The 20,250-nt window shown below is 44.6% G+C and overlaps 1 protein-coding gene across 1 annotated transcript in view; it reads right to left on the bottom strand.

The window, feature by feature from the left end:
• The window catches only part of TULP4 (TUB like protein 4), a 631,050-nt gene that overhangs the window by 161,734 nt on the left and 449,066 nt on the right, over positions 1-20,250 (bottom strand). The window contains exon 10 of the mRNA XM_086927321.1: positions 13,983-14,127. Within this exon, the coding sequence (XP_086783447.1) occupies positions 13,983-14,127 (145 nt within the window). The remainder of the gene's footprint in view (positions 1-13,982; positions 14,128-20,250) is intronic.

Below are 20,250 nucleotides of genomic sequence, written 5' to 3'. Positions count from 1 at the left end.
ATATCTCAAAAGCGGTGTCCCCAGCCTTGGAGGTATTTAAACATAGAGCACAATCAGCCTCTCTTTACGGGGCTGAAATATGAAGGCCTAACTGTAAAAAGAGTTTTGAACTAGGAGGAAACACATTTTTTAGAAGATTACTACCGGTACGAACACCCTTAATTCCCAGTGTTATGGACTTAAATGTTAAACGCACAGACCACCATGCTATATTAAGACCCACTGCTATTTTGGTGCCCCTCTGTCAACCATAGAATTGACACATTATAAGGAAGGCCTAGAGGAGATCCTAAAGATTGATCAGAATAGGAGCATCCTGTGGCTCAAACATGTTTCTTCCTGGTTTAGGTAACTAGGTCTATCCCACTTTTGGGAAGAACCAACTCAGTTGACATTACTTTCTAGAAAAATGTTAAAATCCATTTTCTGGGCTTACATTCAAAATAGTGTATTACATAGCTCGGCAACAGGCACATTAATAACAAAGTTCCTTCTTTTCAAAGAAGTTGCAAGTTTTGAGTCTTTTTTGGATCTGGTGCGCCCACAACTAGCCAAATCTTTATACATGAAGTTTAGATATGGCGAGCTACAAACAAATGTGAACAAATCAAAATGGGTTAGTAACTACGGCGGGGAAAATAATTAGTTTTGTGTATTATGCCAAAATGAGACAAAAGAAAAAGATTTACATGTATTATTTTTCTGCCCAGCATATGACAAACCAAGGAACAAATGGATTAAGCCCATTTGTAGGATTTGTCTAGAGGCAGAAAGAATATTGAAAACAGACACATCCCAAATAATTGTTTTCAGTATAAGCAGATATTTATTCAATGTGAGTCTCATAAGAACTAAAGCCGGGCTGAAGTTCTAACAACTTATGAATATGTGTACTCAAGCCTGTGATTTTTTAGCAAGCCATGCACATGCACTTTATGATTTAATTGTGGCACAAGGCAAAATTGTGATCTTGTATTTGCACTAAAATAGTGTTTATAGCTTTTTAAGAGACCTTGTAATGAAATACACTGAAAGGTTTAAATAATGGATGAGGTTTATTGATTAATGGATACTGGTTTAAGCACTCCATATACATGATTTTACAAAAATAACCAATGCCTAGTTTTATTGTATTTATTGTATTGTTCTTTTTTTTTTTAATAGCGGAATTGCGATTAGGTCATTCTACTGTCTATTCTTATTAATGCCCCTTACCATGATGAAGTGACATTAATTGAAGACAAAACTGTATCAACTGTATTCAAATAATTTGAATGTGATTTACAATGTATCTTTTATGGTTTTAATTGAACTGAAATAAAGACATTTTGATTTTCATTTGATTTATTCAGCATAGGTCAAGTGGCTGGTTTATTTCAGCACTCCACTAAGTGGAAATCAAGGCTTAGGGTGGCGACATGAAATGTGGATAAAATTCAGGGGCCTTGATTATGGTCCATCTGATTGAATTGGTCCATAAAAAGCAGCATGTTATTCGTCTTCACCAAATGTCTGGAGCGATGCTAGAGCTGTATAGAAGCAATCTTTAGTTGGAGCAGGCTAGAGCTTGGTGTAAGCACGCTTTGAATCTCAATACTCAAGGGGCTGATGTGATTAAGGGTGTTGAGGTGTTCCTGGATATTCTTAGCAGATGGTGTGGGGGAATCTGCATGGCCCATCTGTTGGGCCCCTGCCCGCTGGCATCATAAGTGGGCTGCTAGTTTGTTCCACTCTCTCGGTAAGGGTACTGCTATTATCTTTCCTGATGGTTAAAGCAGTAAACGTTGGTGCCTGTCAGTTCCCCAGCCGGATCCAAACTCTCAAAGTTGGTTTGTGATCGCTTAGAAGCAATGGACGCATCTTGTGCCGGCATTATGCCACCTGTTTCTTTGCTAGAGCAAGCTGGTGCTTTCTCTTTGAGGATTAGAGTAAATTGTTCCTCTCTTCCTTCGCGTTGCTCCTAGATTTTTGGCTATCTTTCAGGATTTTAAAAAGGACTTCCGCCATTTAACGGAATTTTACTATTTGGCAGCTCAGTTGGATGCCGTTGCCTTGGAAGCAAGCCAGCACTGCTTGCCTGCAGGTCCGTATCCTGTGGTTATTAGGAAGCGGTCTCAAGAGGGAGCAGAGTTCCCGTATAAGTTCACTGCAAATGGCGATAAGGTGTACAGTATTTTCTTTGCCGTTCCCGCAGAGGTGGTTCGCAGACGACAATAACCCTAGGCGAAATTTCAGGAACTTCTCTTTTGTTTTTTTGGAAAAGCCTGTCTGTAGGTGTACGTGGGGCGAGAGCTTGATATAGGATTGAACTGTGAGCCAGCCATGAGCACGCTCTATCAAGGCGGCTTTGTCCAGTAACAATGATTCTTTTCAAACTATCTTGTTGACCACCTTTTTAGAACTTGCTGTAGAGCCTGGGAGTTCCCATAGTCGCCGTAAACCAAGCTGGTTAATTGCAGTCTCCAAGTATAACTTTGCCGGGCAAGTTTCTGTGTCTTGAAGTTCCTTCCACAGGAGAGCTTTTAGTGTTTCGGGTCTCCCCTGCTTACTTTTTGCCAGCTTTTTATGTATCTTACTTTGCGTGCCAGCTCTTCTTTTGGCAGCCCGAATTCTAGCCTCATCTGTGCGGGCGATGTGTCCCTTGGAAGGCCAAAGATCATGTTTAGCGCCTTTGCTACCGTTCCATCTACTGAAGCAGCATCCCTCCCCCTCATAGCTTCACTGCCGTAAGTGATGGCTGGGATTAATTTTGCCTGGATCACCTTTATGAGGGGCAATAGGTTTGGTCCTGTGAACTTGTTTTTTAGGTTTCTAAGTGCTACCGCAACCATTAGCCCTCTCCTTATTATGACATCACATTGTGGCTTGAAGTTGCCCTTGCAGTCTATCATGACCCCCAAATATCTATATTCACAAACCATATCCAGCTTCCTTGATGCCAGGACCCATTTCCTTGTTATTTTCTTTTGGGGAGATTAAAGCACATAACTTTAGATTTTTCATGATTGATGCTAAGCCTATTAGCTGCAGAGTAACTCGACCCAATGTGGCCTACAGGGGTCTGGCTAATAAGTACCAAGTCGTCTGCGTAGAAGAAGTTTGACAGCTGGGTGCCCCCTAACTTTGGTGCATGCAAGCTACTTATATTTAGCAGCTTTGATAGCTCTCCCATTAAAAGATGAAAAAGTATTGGAGCCAGTACGCAGCCCTGTTTTACCCCTGTGCTTGTTGAGGTCTTCCTTGTTAGATATTCACCAGAGCCTAGTTTGACTTGCACCCATGTCTCGCTGTGCAGGAAAATTAGTTGGTTTAAGAGCAGAGGGGGGAATGTTCAGCTTTTTAAATTTTTCCCACAGAAGGTTTCTATTGATGTGGTCGAATGCAGAGCTGTAGTCAATGTAGCACAGTTATAGATGTTGCTTTGCTTCGAGGGCAGCATTGATTAATAGTGAAAGAGTAAGTATGTTGGTGGTAGTCCCCATACTTTTACAGAAGCCTGTTTGATTGTATGGAATTGCTGAAACCTCAGCTGCCCACGATGTCAATTCCTCAAGTAAGAGACCCGCAAAATATTTGGCCTCGTTGTCAAGCGAGGCCACTAGCCAATAGCTTCTTGGGTTGTTTCGGTTTCCATTTTTGTAGATAGGTGAGATGATACCTCCCCTCCATGATGATGGATTATGGATGTCTGTCGGATTTTTTCAAACATTGGTTTGAGTACGGAGACCCAATATTCCGGCTCATGCTTAAACAGTATAGGGGGAATCCCATTTGGTCCAGGCGCCTCGTCGCGTTTTCCCTTTGAGATTCTTTTGCTAAGCAATGCACTCGTGATTGCGATTGCCTGATCTGGCTGCTGAGATTTATGGTGTTCGCAACACAGCAGTAGTCACCCCTCTGTGTCCTTTGTGGGGTTAAGTATTCTTTGACTGTTTGTGCCAGTTTCATTAAAATTAATACTAAGAAAGGTTGTCCAGTCATCTTCTGTAACATGAGTTAATGCATTGACTCCGCTCCTTGGTCAGATTGTTAATCTTTTGCCAAAATTGTGCGCTGTTGCTAATTTTGACATCATGTAGGAGTTTGGCCCAGAGAGACTCATCTGCTTCTCGCTTAAGTCGCCAGGTTGGCCTCCTGCGGTTGCGCTTTAGCCGCCTCAGCTCTTCTTTGGCGGCGGAATCTACCCTCAGACTTCGTAGTGCTTGGTTGATGAAGGTCTTTAGGTTTTGTAGATGAGCGCTGTTCCTAAAGTTATGGTACCTCGTGTGCTTCTCGAGTTTACCAGCTACTTCAGTCCGGTTGTTTCCCTGTTTTGTTCCCATATTGTTGCTTAGTGTTTCTACAAACTCCTCCCAGCTCTCGATTAGGACTGTTGTCATATTTTGAGCTTCGCTGAATGCTTGTTTAGTGTGGAGTAGAAGGCGCTGAGGGTCATCTGTTCTGCGTTTTACCCGCCTATTATTCGCGGCCTAGACTAAGCTGTGCCCCATGGCTAGTAAAGGGTTTAGGATTGTGAAGGCCTCTATCAAGACTTCTTGAGGTAAGTGATCACTTAAATCTAGTGAGCCGATGTGAAAGTCTCTTGCCAATTGGAACAGATTGCTGGAGAGGAAGGTGAAGTCTACTGTGAAGCTGGTCATTGTGCTATGGAACATTGTCGCATGGCGGTTCCCTGGGGGTCTTCCGTTAAGTGCTCGGAGGCCCAGTTCTTCTAGTGTCGCTAGAAGTTGCTGTGCTATTTTGATGTTTCTGCCTCTGGACGTGTTATCTTGGGGGCTTGATTTCCATGCGAATGGGTCCTCATCTGCGGTGATTTCTGTGACTGAGTTGTTGAGCATGTTCAAGTTGAAGTCACCGTTGATGATCAGACTGTTTGTTTTCTCAGTGGTTAGTAATTTTGTGAGTTCTTCTTTCAGCTGTTGGACCGCTATTCTTACCTTGGGGGTGTAAGTAAAGATTTATCAGAATTATCTCCTCTTTTTTAGCCTGTTCCTGAATGGAAATTCATAGTGCTTATATTGCATACGGTGGATCTAATTTGTGTTCTAGAGGCACTACTGCAAAAATACTTCTTATTGAGCTATATGTAGCAAGGCCTCTCTGTGACCAAATATTGCGCTCTGTGTACGAGGGATGAAATTCAGGTTATAGCCTGGAAGTGCTGGTGGTGAGTCGGTCTATGATTCTTGCAAGTGCAATATGGTCGAATCTTTGCATGTAGAGGTTTAGTCCCAAATCCGTGAGCTTATCTCCTAGGCCGTTAATATCCAGGAGCACAGTTTGAGAGTATTAGAGGTTTTCCCGGATATGGCTTCATTTTAAATATATTATATCAAGTTGCTTGCACAGATTGGCCCACCAGCAACAAAGGTGTTATGGTATACATTGTAGCGCAATTAACAAATGCTATGAGCTGTTCTTTTACAAAAGATATGTTTTATGATGCAGATTATTACAACGTATCAGTAGAAAATTAATAATTCTGTGTTTACAAATGAAATACCAAGAAGAAAAAAACACTTCCTGTGTCAACAGAGGCTTAAGGCAGGAAGAATTGACCCTAATAGCCCAGTATGATACAATTTCCCCAGCAAATGCAGATGATACCCAGTTTGAGAATAGAAAAGAAAAAAAAGTGGCACTGTTATGCATACAAGTTGTCCTTTTCACTGTGCATTTCCCTTAACTATCAGTATGAACTATACCAACCATACAATGCTATTTACTTTGTTACAACAAATGGGAAAATTACTTCAATATCTTGGGCCGAGAAAAAAGGGGAGGGGTCCCAAAATGTGTTTCCCTCATGCATTTTCCCATTGGGGTTTTCAACACTACTACAGGCCAAACCGCTGAATGGAATTACACCACATTTTGCAGAGAAGTAGATCTTGGTGCACAGAGAGTGCTTTTGGGTCAAGCCTGGGCAGCGCATGCGCTGCTCTGCGAGACATGCAGTATTGAAGTATGTACTTGAAGTCCTGCCAACTCTCCGCCCAGATATGTCATTGGCTTGTGTCGTTGTCCTTCTTAAATGCTGGCTTCTGTTTACTTAATATGCTTGTTAATCCCTCCTTGTCTTCATTTGTAACCTCCTATGAGGACTGGCCCTTTTACTTCTGTTATTACACAGTAGCTCTTATTTAGTCTGTAAGCAATGAGTTTCTGGTACTGCAGCAGGACATGCACGCTTTCACTTTTAAAGTAGCCCGGGACAATTGCGGCTGCTTCTTTGAATGAAATAGGTCTTGTATTTAGGAGAGTTTGAGCTATTGGCATTATAAATTACAATAGTGTAAACTCTTGCAAATGTGCAATTGTGACTGGGTCACTTCGCCACCGCTCCTTACAAAACCCTCCTCAATAATACCCCCCCCCCCCCCGGTCTCCGGCTGCTGGAGGTGTCTCGTTCTTCAAGGAGGCGGTAAAGCCAGCCAGAGGAGCAGGATCCAGGAGCCGTGCTGCGGGGCCCTTGTCATTGCAAGTGGTTCAACTTTGGTTTCATCTCCATGAATCGTTGCCAAGGCAGCCCCCTGAACGACCCTGTTGCATGGTGCAGAGGCATGGGGGCTAAAAGCTCCAGGAAACCCATTCAACACCTATATGTTGGTACTAAGCAAGCAGTTACAAGTGCACTTACTTTGCAGGCACCAGGTCCATGATTTGGAAGGTGCAGTGGCACAGGGGCCAAAAGGTTCAGGAAACCCTCTGAACGAACACTGATTATTGCTGTGTGTTGCTAGTGAACAAGCAGTCACAAGTGCAGTTACCTTGCAGGCACTAGAGCCATGATGTGGATGCTACAGCAGGTGCAGTGGCACAGAGGCGTAAAGCTCTTGGAAACCACTGAACACCCATTATTACTATATTTGACTACTAAACAAGCAGTTACAAGTGCAGCTCCTTTGCAGGCACCAGGGCCATGATATGAATGGTGCACAGGGTGCAGTGGAGTGGCCCATGGGCCAAAAGCTTCAGGAAGCCCAGTGAACGCCAATTAGACGTGTATACGCGCTAATAACTCACATTATTGTGTAGTCTCATGTTTTTCTCCTATGTATATACTTGGCTATGTAATTATGTAAACTGTAACTCGCTAATCCTCATGTAAAGCGCTCTGATACCTCCGGGCTTAGCCAGCGCCATATAAAACTTTGCAAATAATTAAATACATTGCTGTATGTTGCTGCTAAACAAGTAGCCACAAGCGCAGTTACCATGGAGGTACCAGGGCCATGGTTTGAATGGTGCAGCAGGTGCTGTGGCACAGGACCCAAAAGCTCTAGTCTGCTTGTTCGCTGCATGTGTTCTTTTTCTTTGTCCCCCGACTTTTTACCTAATCTTTCTGCATTATAGAACTATCAGTTTCTGTATAGCATATTGTCTTTCTGAATAACATTTTTACGGAGTTTCAGTAGCTTATACTGCACAACTGCTCACCAAGCTACAACTTGAAACAAAAAATAGCTTCATTTTAATCACATAGGCGAAATATTTTGCATTTACCAATGTTTGTTAAAAACAGTTCTGACTTCCAACTGCGAAAAAGCAATTATTTTAAAGGAGTTCCAATAGCCAACACTACCATTTACTAGTATGTCTCCTTACTATGGATCTTTTCTAGCAACTCAAATTATGGTGCAAGTACTTGCACTATAAATAAATATGCAAGACAATAAATATGTTGTTAGTGTGAGTTGTTGAAAAACATGCGCAGTAAATCGAATATATCTTCTAAGGCTACAATCAGTGGTATTTAATTATTTGATTTGCCTGTCTGTCCCCTTACTCGAATGAGATAAAAGAATATCAGAGCAGTTATCCTGCCTGCCAGGCAGAATTTATTTATTTATGCATTTTTATATAATGAAGACATTACCCAAGGTGCTACAGCGCTTTACTGTTAACAAGGTTTGTTTCAAAGATACAGAATTACAAAGACGTAAAGTTAATAAGAAAGTTGACCTTCTTTTAAGTCAGAGACCACTCTGATGATGAGGAACCAGTTTATCAACGGAAGGCCTGTGTGCACAAAATATTCTGGCGGAGAATCGAAAATTATGGTTTAGCCTTCCTCTATGACTTTCAACACCCACTGGTTTGATATTGAACTCTTCCAACTGTCCAGAAACATAATCAAGCTGCCCCAGAATGAGATCTGCATGGTGGAGTCGCCAAGATAGTCAGGATTTCGCTTGCTGGTGTGCCCCTCCATCTGACTGCTGAGAACAGGTTTTTCCTGAGAAAGGAACCACCCCGGCTGCGTCCCTTCCTCGAAAGAGCTGGCTGTCCCTTGAAGACATCTACTGTCCAAAGCGTATTTTGTTCCCAAAAAACCTACTCCTGGATGGCCTTGTCAGGGTTAAAAGTTTCCTGTCCTCTACAGACTTTTTAACCATTACTTCCAATGAAGCCCCAAACAACTCAAGGCCTGGAAAGAGGATCATCAACAACTCCTTCTGCGCAACGTCTGCCTTCTAGTTTTGTAACCAGACCTGTCTCCTGGTTTGAATAGCAGCCCCTGCTGAATCAGATGCTGCGCTCAGAGTATCATATTATATATCAAACATCATTCTGGTCTGTTCCGTGATTGCCAAATTAGAGTAATATGTGCCTCCTGTTCCATCAGTTCTGCCAGACTCTGATAGTCCTTAAGAAGTGACTGAATGTTATATGACAAATAGGTAGAAGCCCTAATGGAACAATTGACAGGAGCATAAGACAGCTTTACTACAGTGTCCCATCTTTTGTGCACAGGATTCGGGGGGAGGGGTTGTTGGCTTTATATGATTTATATAAGAGTACCTTGGGATGATAAACTTGTCATCAACTAATCAACCTTAACTGAAAGCGGAAAGTCTTTAGAATCTCATGTAAGGTGTATCTCTTTGTCATAGGAAAAGTAGATTTATCAATGTCATGCCACTCATTCTGAACCACCTTCTTAGGTAGTGATTCTGGCTCCTTTCTTGGATACTGCATGAACAAAACCTCAGATTCCTCTGCCACTGGAACAACTGAAAAGCCACATTGTCCTTGATATGGTGCAATACCTGCTGTAACTCTTCAAACTGAACATATCTGCCCTGCAAAACCTCCTCCTCCCCACCAGGATCAGTACTGGCGGAGGGAATCACAAGCTGCTTTTTAGGAGAAGATGGCCCCTGTCTATCCTTAAATGCTGCAGCTGCCGGAGCCTGTATTATCTGTTGAATCGCCTACAATGTAGGCAGTTCAGGAGGCTTCTGTACCACACTGTCTCTAGCACTTGAGCTCTCCATTGTATCCATGCTGCTACAAACATGCCAAACACACTTCAGTGTTCCCGGTATATATAGCTGCCAAGCAACGAGGGTGACGAGAATATCGCCGGAGTCCTTGCTGCTTAGCAACTCATAACAAGCATTAGAAATGCAATTGGTCTCGCATTCTTTTGAGTTAGATCTATTGCCATAGCTCAACAGCTACCGGACAGAAATGACCACTTTGCAGGTGCGGAACAGAGCATTGCTCCGTGAAACGGCCTGAAAGCCTAATACTATATTGATAGCCTACAAAATAAAAAGGCAGATCAGGATGACCAGGAGGAGCCACGGACGTATTGGGATGGCCAACGCAAGCAAACAATGAGTGAAATCGCCTGCGTGTGACCCAAGCACCAAAGGCGGGAGAATCAGACCCAATGCATCAAGAAAAACCCTGTATTTCTAAGGGCACAACAACAAACAATTGGTTATTCATGGGCATGCCAAAAGCTGATAGAGGAGATAACAACAGATCTTGAAGACAGTGTCTGCGTGCTGCCAAGGCTCAACCTAAAAACGTGCCCAGGAACGGGTGCACCCTTCGCCTACTCTGCGGGATTGAAACCTACTGGAAACCGAAGTCCTCCAAGACCGCAATCCCGGAGCCGGCATATATGCTGACATGCCCCACTTCCAGTAAGATCCCGCTAAAGAAGAGATTCATAAACTATTGATTGCACTTTTTTTTTAAAAACAGTGTGAGTCAGCATACTTTGCACCTCGTACGGGGGTCCCTGGGTCCACTACAGCATGACCTCACCCTACTTAACTTGCTTGAAGCGTCTGCGCTGCAGAACCAAAAGACCCGGAAGCGGGTGTAGTCCTTTTAAGGTTCAGGATGTGGGAAGAGGAAGCCAGCCATATTGGGCAGGGAAGAAAATATCTAGAATGCTCATTTTGCTTGGAGCGTTCTGTGGGGGAGCTGAAGGTCATTATGAAATTATTGTGGGTGAGGGAGTATGGCGAGGAGGTAATTAAAAGGTATTTAGCAATGCTCTTCAAAGCAATGAAACAAGTGTACGTAACTGCACAAGATAGGAGGCTTGGGTTCTGACTAATGAGGTACTTTTGATACACAGAGGAAGAACACAATGGGAAACAAGCATTGGAAATGCAATAGGTCTCGCATTAGGAAAGTTTGAGCAATTGGTATTGTAAATGACAGTTTTTTAATTTATGTGTTGGTTTTGAAAATAGCAAAAGTAATAGCTTTGTCAGTTACGTCAATAGTTTTAACTTTCGCAAATGTGACACCTATAGCATTTGTAATGCAATGTGTGTTGTATTTACGTGACTTAGATGTATTGATATTGCAAATAACAATGGCTTTTAATTTTGTAAATAATTAATACTTAAATAAAATTTATTGAAATTTATAATGGAAATAGCTTAAACGTTTGTAAATAACTTTTGTGAAGATTATGTTCAGTGTATTTTATTGTGACGAAAATCCAAGAACATTGCATTTGCACCTACACACACACACAGCCACACACACACACACACACACACACACACACACACACACACACACACACACACACACACACACACACACACACACACACACACACACACACACACACACACACACACACACACACACACACACACACACACACACGGTGGTGGTGGATCTGGGGGATATGGTGGTGGTGGTGGTGGTGGATGTGGTGGTGGTGGTGGAGGATGTGGGGGTGGATGTGGTGGTGGATGTGGTGGTGGATGTGGTGTATGTGGTGGTGGATGTGGTGGTGGTGGATGTGGTGGTGGATGTGGCGGTGGATGTCATGGTGGATGTGGAGGTGATGGTGGATGTGGTGGTGGATGTGGTGGTGATGGTGGATGTGGTGGTGGATGCGGTGGTGGATGCGGTGGATGTGGTGGTGGTGGATGTGGTGGTAGATGCGGTGGTGGTGGTGGATGCGGTGGTGGTGGTGGTGGATATGGTGGTGGATGTGGCGGTGGATGTCATGTTGGATGTGGAGGTGATTGATGGTGGATGTGGTGGTGATGGTGGATGTGGTGGTGATGGTGGATGTGGTGGTGGATGTGGTGGTGGATGCGGTGGATACGGTTGTGGTGGATGCGGTGGATGTGGTGGTGGTGGATGCGGTGGATGTGGTGGTGATGGTGGATGTGGTGGTGGATGTGGCATGACATTTTTATTATATACAGAGGGGTACTTATTTTGTACCAATCACTGACCGATGTTAATGTAAGGGTTGTAGATGGTGGGTTGCGCATGCCTTGTTTTGGAATAGGGAGAGTTACCCGCTTTTTGTGACTGCGAGAATTGAGGTTATAGTGTGCTGGGACGAGGGGCGCTCCTTAATACATTTTGGGTAGTTGTGTGTGTCTGGGTATGCCCTGAACTTTGCTGCCCCTCTGTATCTAGTGCTGCAGGTAACAGCCGCGGGCAGTGGTGACAAGTGCCCGTGTTAGTGAAAATACCAGTGCATCTCTGACATGGAGACCCAAGAAGATGACGGAATAGACTGTTAGTACTAAATTAGAATGGCTGCAGTTCACAAATATTTAAATACTTGAAAGCAATGACAGGTCAAAAGTAATTAATCCCATTTTGATATAGAGGTGTACACTACGCTACCATAAGCATACTATGCAATATAAGCTAAAAGAGGGAGTTTTATAATTGCCGCCGGGATGAACAGGTCTCTTCTGTTCTGTCGACCGTGACGGGCCTGGGACCTCCCAGGGCAGAGTCAGAGGCTGGGAATTTTAACAGGATTGATACGCGATGGGATATCTCCCTTAGACGCCAGGAGGAGCCGGCCCGCCACACGAGTCATCTTCCCAAAAATAGGATGGGAAAGGAAAAGCGACCGTCTATCAATCGCCAGAGAGGAACCTCGACCCCCCTTCCTCGTTAGTCACCGGCTGCGCGCTCTCATGCGTAGATGCATTGATAACCGCGCGCCCGAGGCGCATGCCCTCTGGTGCAACATGAAAGAAAAGTCTTTGATGACATCGTACTGCAATTAAAAAAAAACTGCGCTGTTCCTGCAGTTTTCAATCAGGTCATTGATGAATATATCAGGGCTCTTTTGAACAGAGCCTGAGATTTGCAAGAACTTACATTTGAACTGGGAAATAGAAAAGCCTGTTATCAGAGCTGCCAACATGTCACTGGCATGCAAGTAAAAAAAACAAGGAGAAACACGAGAGACGGCCTGCGGCCGTCAAAGTGAAAGTACGAGGAGAAATGCGACACGGCAGGCAGGGGAGGGGGCGGAGCGGGGAGAGCGGCATGAGGGTGTGAAGCAGCAGGGGCCTGAGACGCAGACGCCTTTGATGTGGTAATGCGAGGCAAGCGGATGGTGGCATTGTGCACGCACTTTCACACGCACTGCAAGAAATCCCCTGGGAATCGCCTGATGTCGGTAAGCTCTGTTTAAGCCGCTATATATCGAGCTCCCGCTCAATGCGCATGCGCATTGAGATAGGTCGCTCGACCTAAAAAGGGTTTTGTGCAAGTTGCAGAGATTGTTCAAGAAAATGAAAAACATTTAGAATGTTTAAAAAAAGGTAAGGTTTCGAGCTCAAATAATTTGTACGAGTACTGATTGAGACTACTCAAATTGGTGGTAACATTAATTATGCTCAACATGAACGTCAATGCATTGTACTAGTCTGAGGGAGAAAAATTCAGTCTAGAGCTTGATTAGGCACAATTAACATCTATTAAGAACAGAAAGCTCTCTGTTTTCAACGAGTCACAAAATACATTCCTTTCAAATGTAGGCCATGTCAGCCTCCTCAGCACAAAACACATAGGGCCTGATTTAGAGTTCGGAGGACAGGATACTCCAGCACAAACGTAACGGATATCCGGTCCACTGTATTACAGTTGCACCTTTGCGACAGAGTATACCATCTGCCGAACTCTAAATCAGACCCAAGTTCTGAGGTTTATTAGACCATGTTTCTATGTCACTAAAGATAAACAGTGCATGGCGTAAGCTTCTTATTACCAACTATCAATTATTTTCTCTTTACATACCTCAGTCAGTTGCTTTTCCGCTACTTCTTCTACTCTGCATTTTGCTGTACCCTGTTTTTCTTATTGAAAATATATGGCATAAGTACAAACGAATGCCACAATTTTTCAAAGCTAACATCCACCCATTAGAAGCTTCTCAGCTTATCAGATTTAATAAGGGTTTACGTCAAACATTGTTAGATAATTGCAAATACTAAACAATAATTATGTAAAACTCACATGGCATGCACTCAGTGAAGCCAACTAGTTTCAACCTTTTAAACTTGATACATTTGGTACACACGTTTTCAACCTCACTAAGCATGAACATCTCTTGAATGAGGTTTATTGAAATGGGGCACTTTTGGGCTCAACAATTAGCTTGCTCCTATCTGCCCTGCCTTCAACTGATTGAAAGTGACCTAACAAATGTTTTTACAAGAGTGGTGCCATTATGTAAGAGTCCACCAAAAAGGGCCCTTCCATTAGGCTAAGGGTGCAACCTTACCTAGTGACTCAAAATGCAGACTACTGAGTGCAAATAAGTAAAAAAGTAGTTAAAAGTCTAATTCAATTGCAAGATTTATGCACAAATTACCAATTCACACAGATAAAAACAATCTCACAATAAAGAAACATTGTTCATACAATTCTGTAACCATATAGAACTGTACCTGAGTGATGTCTTCTAGGGGAAATTCCCGGCGATTTAAGCTTGGTGAACCAATGGAAGGTTTCCTTATTGGCAACCTGGGAGATCTTGAGATCTCCTGTGCAGCTCGAGATAACTTTGGGGATTTTCGAGTCTCTATGTTTATCCTGCAGGTACAAAAATGCATATAAGTAGTTTAATAAAAACAAACAGCTCTTTAACCCCTTCCATGCGGCCGCGATTCCCCTGGTGTGCTGTAAACAACATGAACGGGGCGGGCTGTGACGAACCCCAGCCGTCATCAGCACACGAGCACCGTAGTGCATGACGGCTGGGGTTCGTCATCAGCATGGAAGGGGTTAAGAACTTCAACCACAGTAAAATGACTAAACATAAAATAATTAGCATTACATGATGCAAAGCAAATATTTTTCATTATGATGTACATTGAAATACCCTTTTCTTGGGCCAACAACATTCATATTGTAACAAAGATTGTACAGTAAGGAATATGCTACTTACCAGTATGCATCTGTTCTTGGCATAGAAGGCTGCAGAGTGGTACATTATGAATAGATCGCCATCTGGTGTTGGGCTCGGATGATTGCACTTTGTTTTTCTCTTGGAGAGTCTTTTGTATCTTGGTGACTCCTCCTTTGGTTGGTAGTGCGCATGGGCATCGGCTCCATCCTTAGATTGTTTTGTCATAGTAGGGTTAGATGGAGTAGTATGATAGAATACAGATAGGAATGCCCATGTAAGTGTATCTAAATAAGATAATGTTGGAACAGACACAGGTTTCCGGGGAGGCTGGGAGGGCATGTACCACTCTGCAGCCCTCTATGCCAAGAACAGATGCATACTGGTAAGTAGCATATTCCGTTCGAGGCATATGGGCTGCAGATGGTACATTATAAATAGACTATACAGCAGTTCTCTCCCTAGCGGTGGTCACCCGTGTCTGTTGCAACTCTTTGAAATAAAGTCTTTAGTACAGCTTGTCCCACTCTAGCTTGTTGTGTTGTGTGCACATCTACAAAATAGTGCTTTGTGAAGGTGTGCGGTGTAACCCAGGTAGCTGCTTTGCATATGTCATCTAGTGGAATGTTTCCCAAGAATGCCATAGATGCTCCTAGTTTACGTGTAGAGTGAGCTCTGGGAGGAACAGTTAATGTTCTCTTTGCTTTTAAGTAGCATATTTGAATACATTTTACAATCCATCTGGCAATGCCCGCTTTAGAGATGGGATTGCCCTTATGTGTAGGAGAAAACGCAACAAATAGCTGTTTTGTCTTTCTGAAAGTTTGTGTTCTTTCTATATAGTACAATATTGCCCTTCTGACATCCAATGTATGTAGGGCCCTTTCTGCTACTGTCTGTGGTTTTGGAAAGAAGACCGGTAATTCCACTGACTGATTGATGTGGAATGCAGAAATTACTTTTGGTAAGAATTTAGGGTTTGTTCTAAGAACCACTTTGTTTTGGTGTAACTGCATGAATGGTTCTTGAATCGTAAAAGCTTGTAACTCACTTACTCTTCTAAGTGATGTGATAGCTATGAGAAAGGCCACCTTCCATGTAAGGAATTGTATTTCACACCTATGCATAGGTTCAAATGGTGGTCCCATTAGTCTGGTAAGTACTATGTTGAGATTCCAGACTGGGGAAGGTGGTCGTCTTGGTGGTATGACTCTTTTGAGTCCCTCCATGAAAGCTTTAATTGCTGGTACTTTAAACAGGGAAAGATGTTGCCTGTTTTGTAAGTACGCCGCTATAGCTGCGAGATGAACCCTGATAGAGGTATATGCTAAGTTACATTGCTGCAAGTGTAGTAAATAGCAAATGATCTGTTTAGTGGATGCGTCCAGAGGGTTGATGTGCTTACTGTTACAGTGTATAGCAAACCTCTTCCATTTTGCTGCATAGCATGCTCTGGTGGTAGGACGTCTTGCTTGTTTAATGATTTCCATACATTCTGGAGGTAAATCTAAATATCCAAACTCTATGACCTCAGGAGCCAGATCGCTAGGTTCAATTGTTTGGGATCTGGGTGCATTATTTCTCCATGGTTCTGTGTAAGGTGCACGGGTAATAAGGATTAGTTACTTACCTGCAATCCTAGTTCTCTTCCAGGGGTATCCTCATCAAAGTCATAAGCATTAGAATATTCCCGCCCATGTGCGGGACCAGAAAGCAGTAGAAATTCTCATAACTCACTGGAAGCATAGGAAGCTCCCAGGCTGCATTGCAAACACACAGTCTAAGAAGACTGAAAAGCTAACCTGTAGCTGAATAGCAAAAAACTGACACTGTGCCTTTAAGGCACTCATGACCCCCTGTATCCCATCATGCCCCAGAGGTGACAGTTAGGTCAGTTCTTTTCGGAGACTGAAAAACAAACCCAATAACAAATAGGTCAACAATATCTCCTTATTAAAGAGTATCCTTTGCCTGGGGAGGCGGGAGGGTTGCTTATGACTTTGATGAGGATACTCCTGGAAGAGAACTAGGATTACAGGTAAGTAACTAATCCTTCTCTTCCAGGGGATCCTCATCAATAGTCATAAGCATTAGAATAGAATAGCGAGCCTCTCCTCATCCCTGCGGGCAAAGGAAAGATAAGACAGAAATCTCATCAATAAGCCAGAGTAGACAAACAGACTACCCAAACAGATTCCTCAAGGAGGCTTGCCCTACTTGAGTATCGGTCCTGGAATCAGATTCGAGGCAGTAATGCCTCGTAAAGGTATGCACTGATTTCCAGGTTGCAGCCTTGCATATTTCCGACATGGGAACGTCATGCAAGAAAGCCACTGTAGCCGCCTTCCCTCTAGTGGAATGCGCTTTTGGAGATATCAACAAAGGTTTTCCTGCTAGTTGATAGTCCAACTTAATGCAAGAGACAATCCACCTGGAAATGGACCTCTTTGCTGCTGGAAAGCCAGTTCTCATTGCACCATAGTTCACAAACAGTTGGTCCGTTTTCCTAATCCCTTTACTCCTTTCCAAATAAAACTTTAGCACTCTTTTAAGATCTAAGGAGTGAAGTGACAGCTCGGCCGGGGTCGTAGGATTTGGAAAAAAGGAAGGGAGGGAAATAGACTGATTTATATGAAAATCAGAGATGACCTTAGGCACGAAGGGTGGGTGAGCTCTTAGGACTACTCTGTTATGGTGGAATACAGTATAAGGTTCCTTTGCACAGAGCGCTTGTATCTCACTGACTCTGCACGTAGAGGTAATTGCCACCAAAAAAAGCTGCCTTCCAAGAGAGATGTTGTAAGGAAGCCTTGTGGATGGGCTCGAAAGGTGGAGACATTAACCTTGATAGAACTAGGTTTAATTCCCACAGAGGAGAAGGATTTCGTACAGGGGGATACACTTTCTTCAATCCCTGGAGGAAATCCTTGACCACTGGAACCTGAAAGAAAGACACCTGGTCAGGTGACTTCCTGTAAGCCACAATAGCTGACAAATGCACTCTAATGGAAGCGTACTTTAAACCAGCTGTTGCGAGGGAAAGGAGGTATGGTAAGATGACGTCCTCCTGCCCCTTAATCGGATCTAAATGATGATCCCTACACCACAAGTAAAACCTTTTCCACTTGAAGGCATAGGATGCTCTCGTGGACGGTCTCTTAGCCTCCTTTAAAATGTTCATGCATTCTGGAGGCAGGTTCAAATGTCCGTATTGCAGGACCTCAGGAGCCATGCTGTTAGGTTCAATGATGGGAGGTTGGGATGCATTATCCTCCCGTACATTTTGCTCAACAGGTCCGGTCTGCAAGGGAGTCGTTTGTGTGGACACACAGACAGATGTAGAAGGTCCGGATACCACCACTGTCGAGGCCAGTCTGGAACAATCAGGATCATTTCCATGTTCGTCCTGAGGAGCTTGGAAACCACTCTCGGAATCAGAGCCAGGGGAGGAAACGCGTATGCGAACATCCCTGCCCAATCCAACAGAAGAGCGTTCCCCTGCGTCCCTGGCCTGTGGAACCTGGACGCGAAGGCGTGGCACTTGGTGTTTTCGTCGTCTGCAAACAAGTCTATGGATGGACGTCCCCAGCAACGAAAAAGCTCTTCTACTACTTCGTCGCTTAGCACCCAGTCTGGCTGATCTTCGAAGTGCCTGCTGAGTGCGTCTGCTTTGACGTTCAACTCGCCCGGAAGATGCACCGCCACTACTGTGAGACCTCGAGCGAGAAGCCAATGCCATATTGCCTGAGCCCCTCGAGACAGTGGGCGAGATTTTGTGCCTCCTTGCTTGTTCAGATAGAACATGGTTGTCGTATTGTCCATCTGAACCAGGACTGAGTTGGATGTGATCGCTGGCAGGAAAGCTTTGAGAGCCAGGAATACCGCTCTGAGCTCCAGCATGTTGATGTGGTATGTCTGCTCCTGCGCAGACCACAGGCCTTGAATCTGAAGCGGACCCATGTGTGCTCCCCAGCCTTGCAGGGAGGCATCTGTCACTATAGATTGGGACGGAATGGGCTGGTGAAACGGCACTCCCACCATCACATTGTGTCTCCGAGTCCACCATCTGATGGACTCTTTTGTCGCCTGGGAAAGATGGATTCGGTCCTCCCAACCTGCTGTCGCCTGGTCCCACTGATCCTCCAGAGCCTGTTGTAGAGGACGCATTCTCAGCCTGGCGTTTGGGATGAGAAAGATGCAGGACGCCATGGAACCCAGTAGCGACGCTACTTGTCGTGCTGTTGGAGGCCGAGACTCTAGCAGAATCCCACATTTCTGGTTCATGGAAGAGAGTCTCTCCTCCGAAGGAAACGCTTTACCCACGCTTGTGTCCAGAACGGAGCCTAGGTAGTGGATGGATTGCGTAGGCCGCTGGACTGACTTCTCCAGGTTCACATGGAGGCCGAGCCTGTGAAGCTGGTGCAGGCACAGATGCAGATCTTGCGTTACCCGTACCGGAGATGGACCTTTTAGGAGCCAGTCGTCCAGATATGGGTAAATGAAGAGACCCTTCTTGTGAAGAAAAGCCGCCACCACTGCCATGCATTTGGTGAAGACTCGTGGTGCGGACTTGAGACCGAAGGGTAACACCTTGTACTGGTAATGTTTGTTTCCCACAACAAACCTTAGGTACTTGCGATGTTGTTGTGCAATCGGGATGTGAAAGTACGCATCTTGTAGATCCACCGAACACATCCAATCTCCGGCTTGCAGATGAGGACATATTTGGTGAAGCGCCAACATGCGGAACTTTTCCTTGACGATAACCTTGTTTAGGAGTCGTAGGTCGAGTATGGGTCTGAACTTGTCCTCCTGATCTTTTTTGGGGACAAGGAAATATCTGGAGTAAACTCCTTTTCCTCTTAGAGCGAGAGGAACTTCTTCTATCGCTCTTTTTTGCAGCAGGATCTTTACCTCTCGTCGGAGCAAGCTTAGTTGGTGAGGGCAAGAGCTCTTCGGAGGGACGCTCTTTGGAAGAGCACGGAAACTTATCCTGTATCCATTGCGCAGTATATTCAGCACCCACTGATCTCTTGTGATGCTGACCCACTCTGCCAGGTGTTGTGAAGCACTTCCTCCCACTGGAGTGGGCAACGGCGTCAGAGGAAGCCACTGTTCAGGCCTTCCCTCCTCTCATGGTGTTGGAGGACTGTTGGTGACCTCCCCTTCCTCTGCTGGGCTTGCCACGAAACTGGGGTTTCCCTTGAATTTTGTTTTGGGACCACTGAGGGGTTTGAACCCTCTGTTGAGCCCCTCTCCCCCTGTTGGTCTTGAAGCGGTGCTTGAATTCCTTTCCTTTCCACCGCCTTCACCGTGTCCAGCTCAGTCTTAATTCGGGTCATCTCTTCGTCCGCATGCTCACCGAAGAGAGCAGAACCCGAAAAGGGAAGGTTTAGAATCCAATGCTGAGCATCCGGTTTTAGACCTGTAAGGCGCAAGCAGGCCGATCTTCTGGCACAAACTCCATGGGAATAGGAATGAGCCGAAAGCACCGCCCCATCCGCGGCCGTGCTTATCATCTGGTTTGCCACCAGACATCCCTCCGTAACAGTTTCCTCAAAGTCTTGCTGGTCCTCTTTCGGTAGCTTGGCTTTGAATCTTTCCATCGAGTCCCATAAGGCTCTGTCATACCGACCCAGGAGCGCAGCTGCACTGGCGACCTTAAGAGTGGAAGCAGCAGAGTTGCAAACCTTCCGACCCCAGGAGTCTTGGGTTTTGCTGTCCTTATCTGGCGGGACTGAAGATGAACCAGCAACCGCATGTGTCTTCCTCGCCGCTGCCACGATGACAGAGTCCGCTGGCGGGTCAGA

Source organism: Lissotriton vulgaris, chromosome 6, assembly GCF_964263255.1.
Source record: "Lissotriton vulgaris chromosome 6, aLisVul1.2, whole genome shotgun sequence".
NCBI classification, from domain to species: Eukaryota; Metazoa; Chordata; class Amphibia; order Caudata; family Salamandridae; genus Lissotriton; species Lissotriton vulgaris.
Note: the sequence above shows the minus strand (reverse complement) of the source record. Positions and strands in the feature narration are given on the sequence as shown.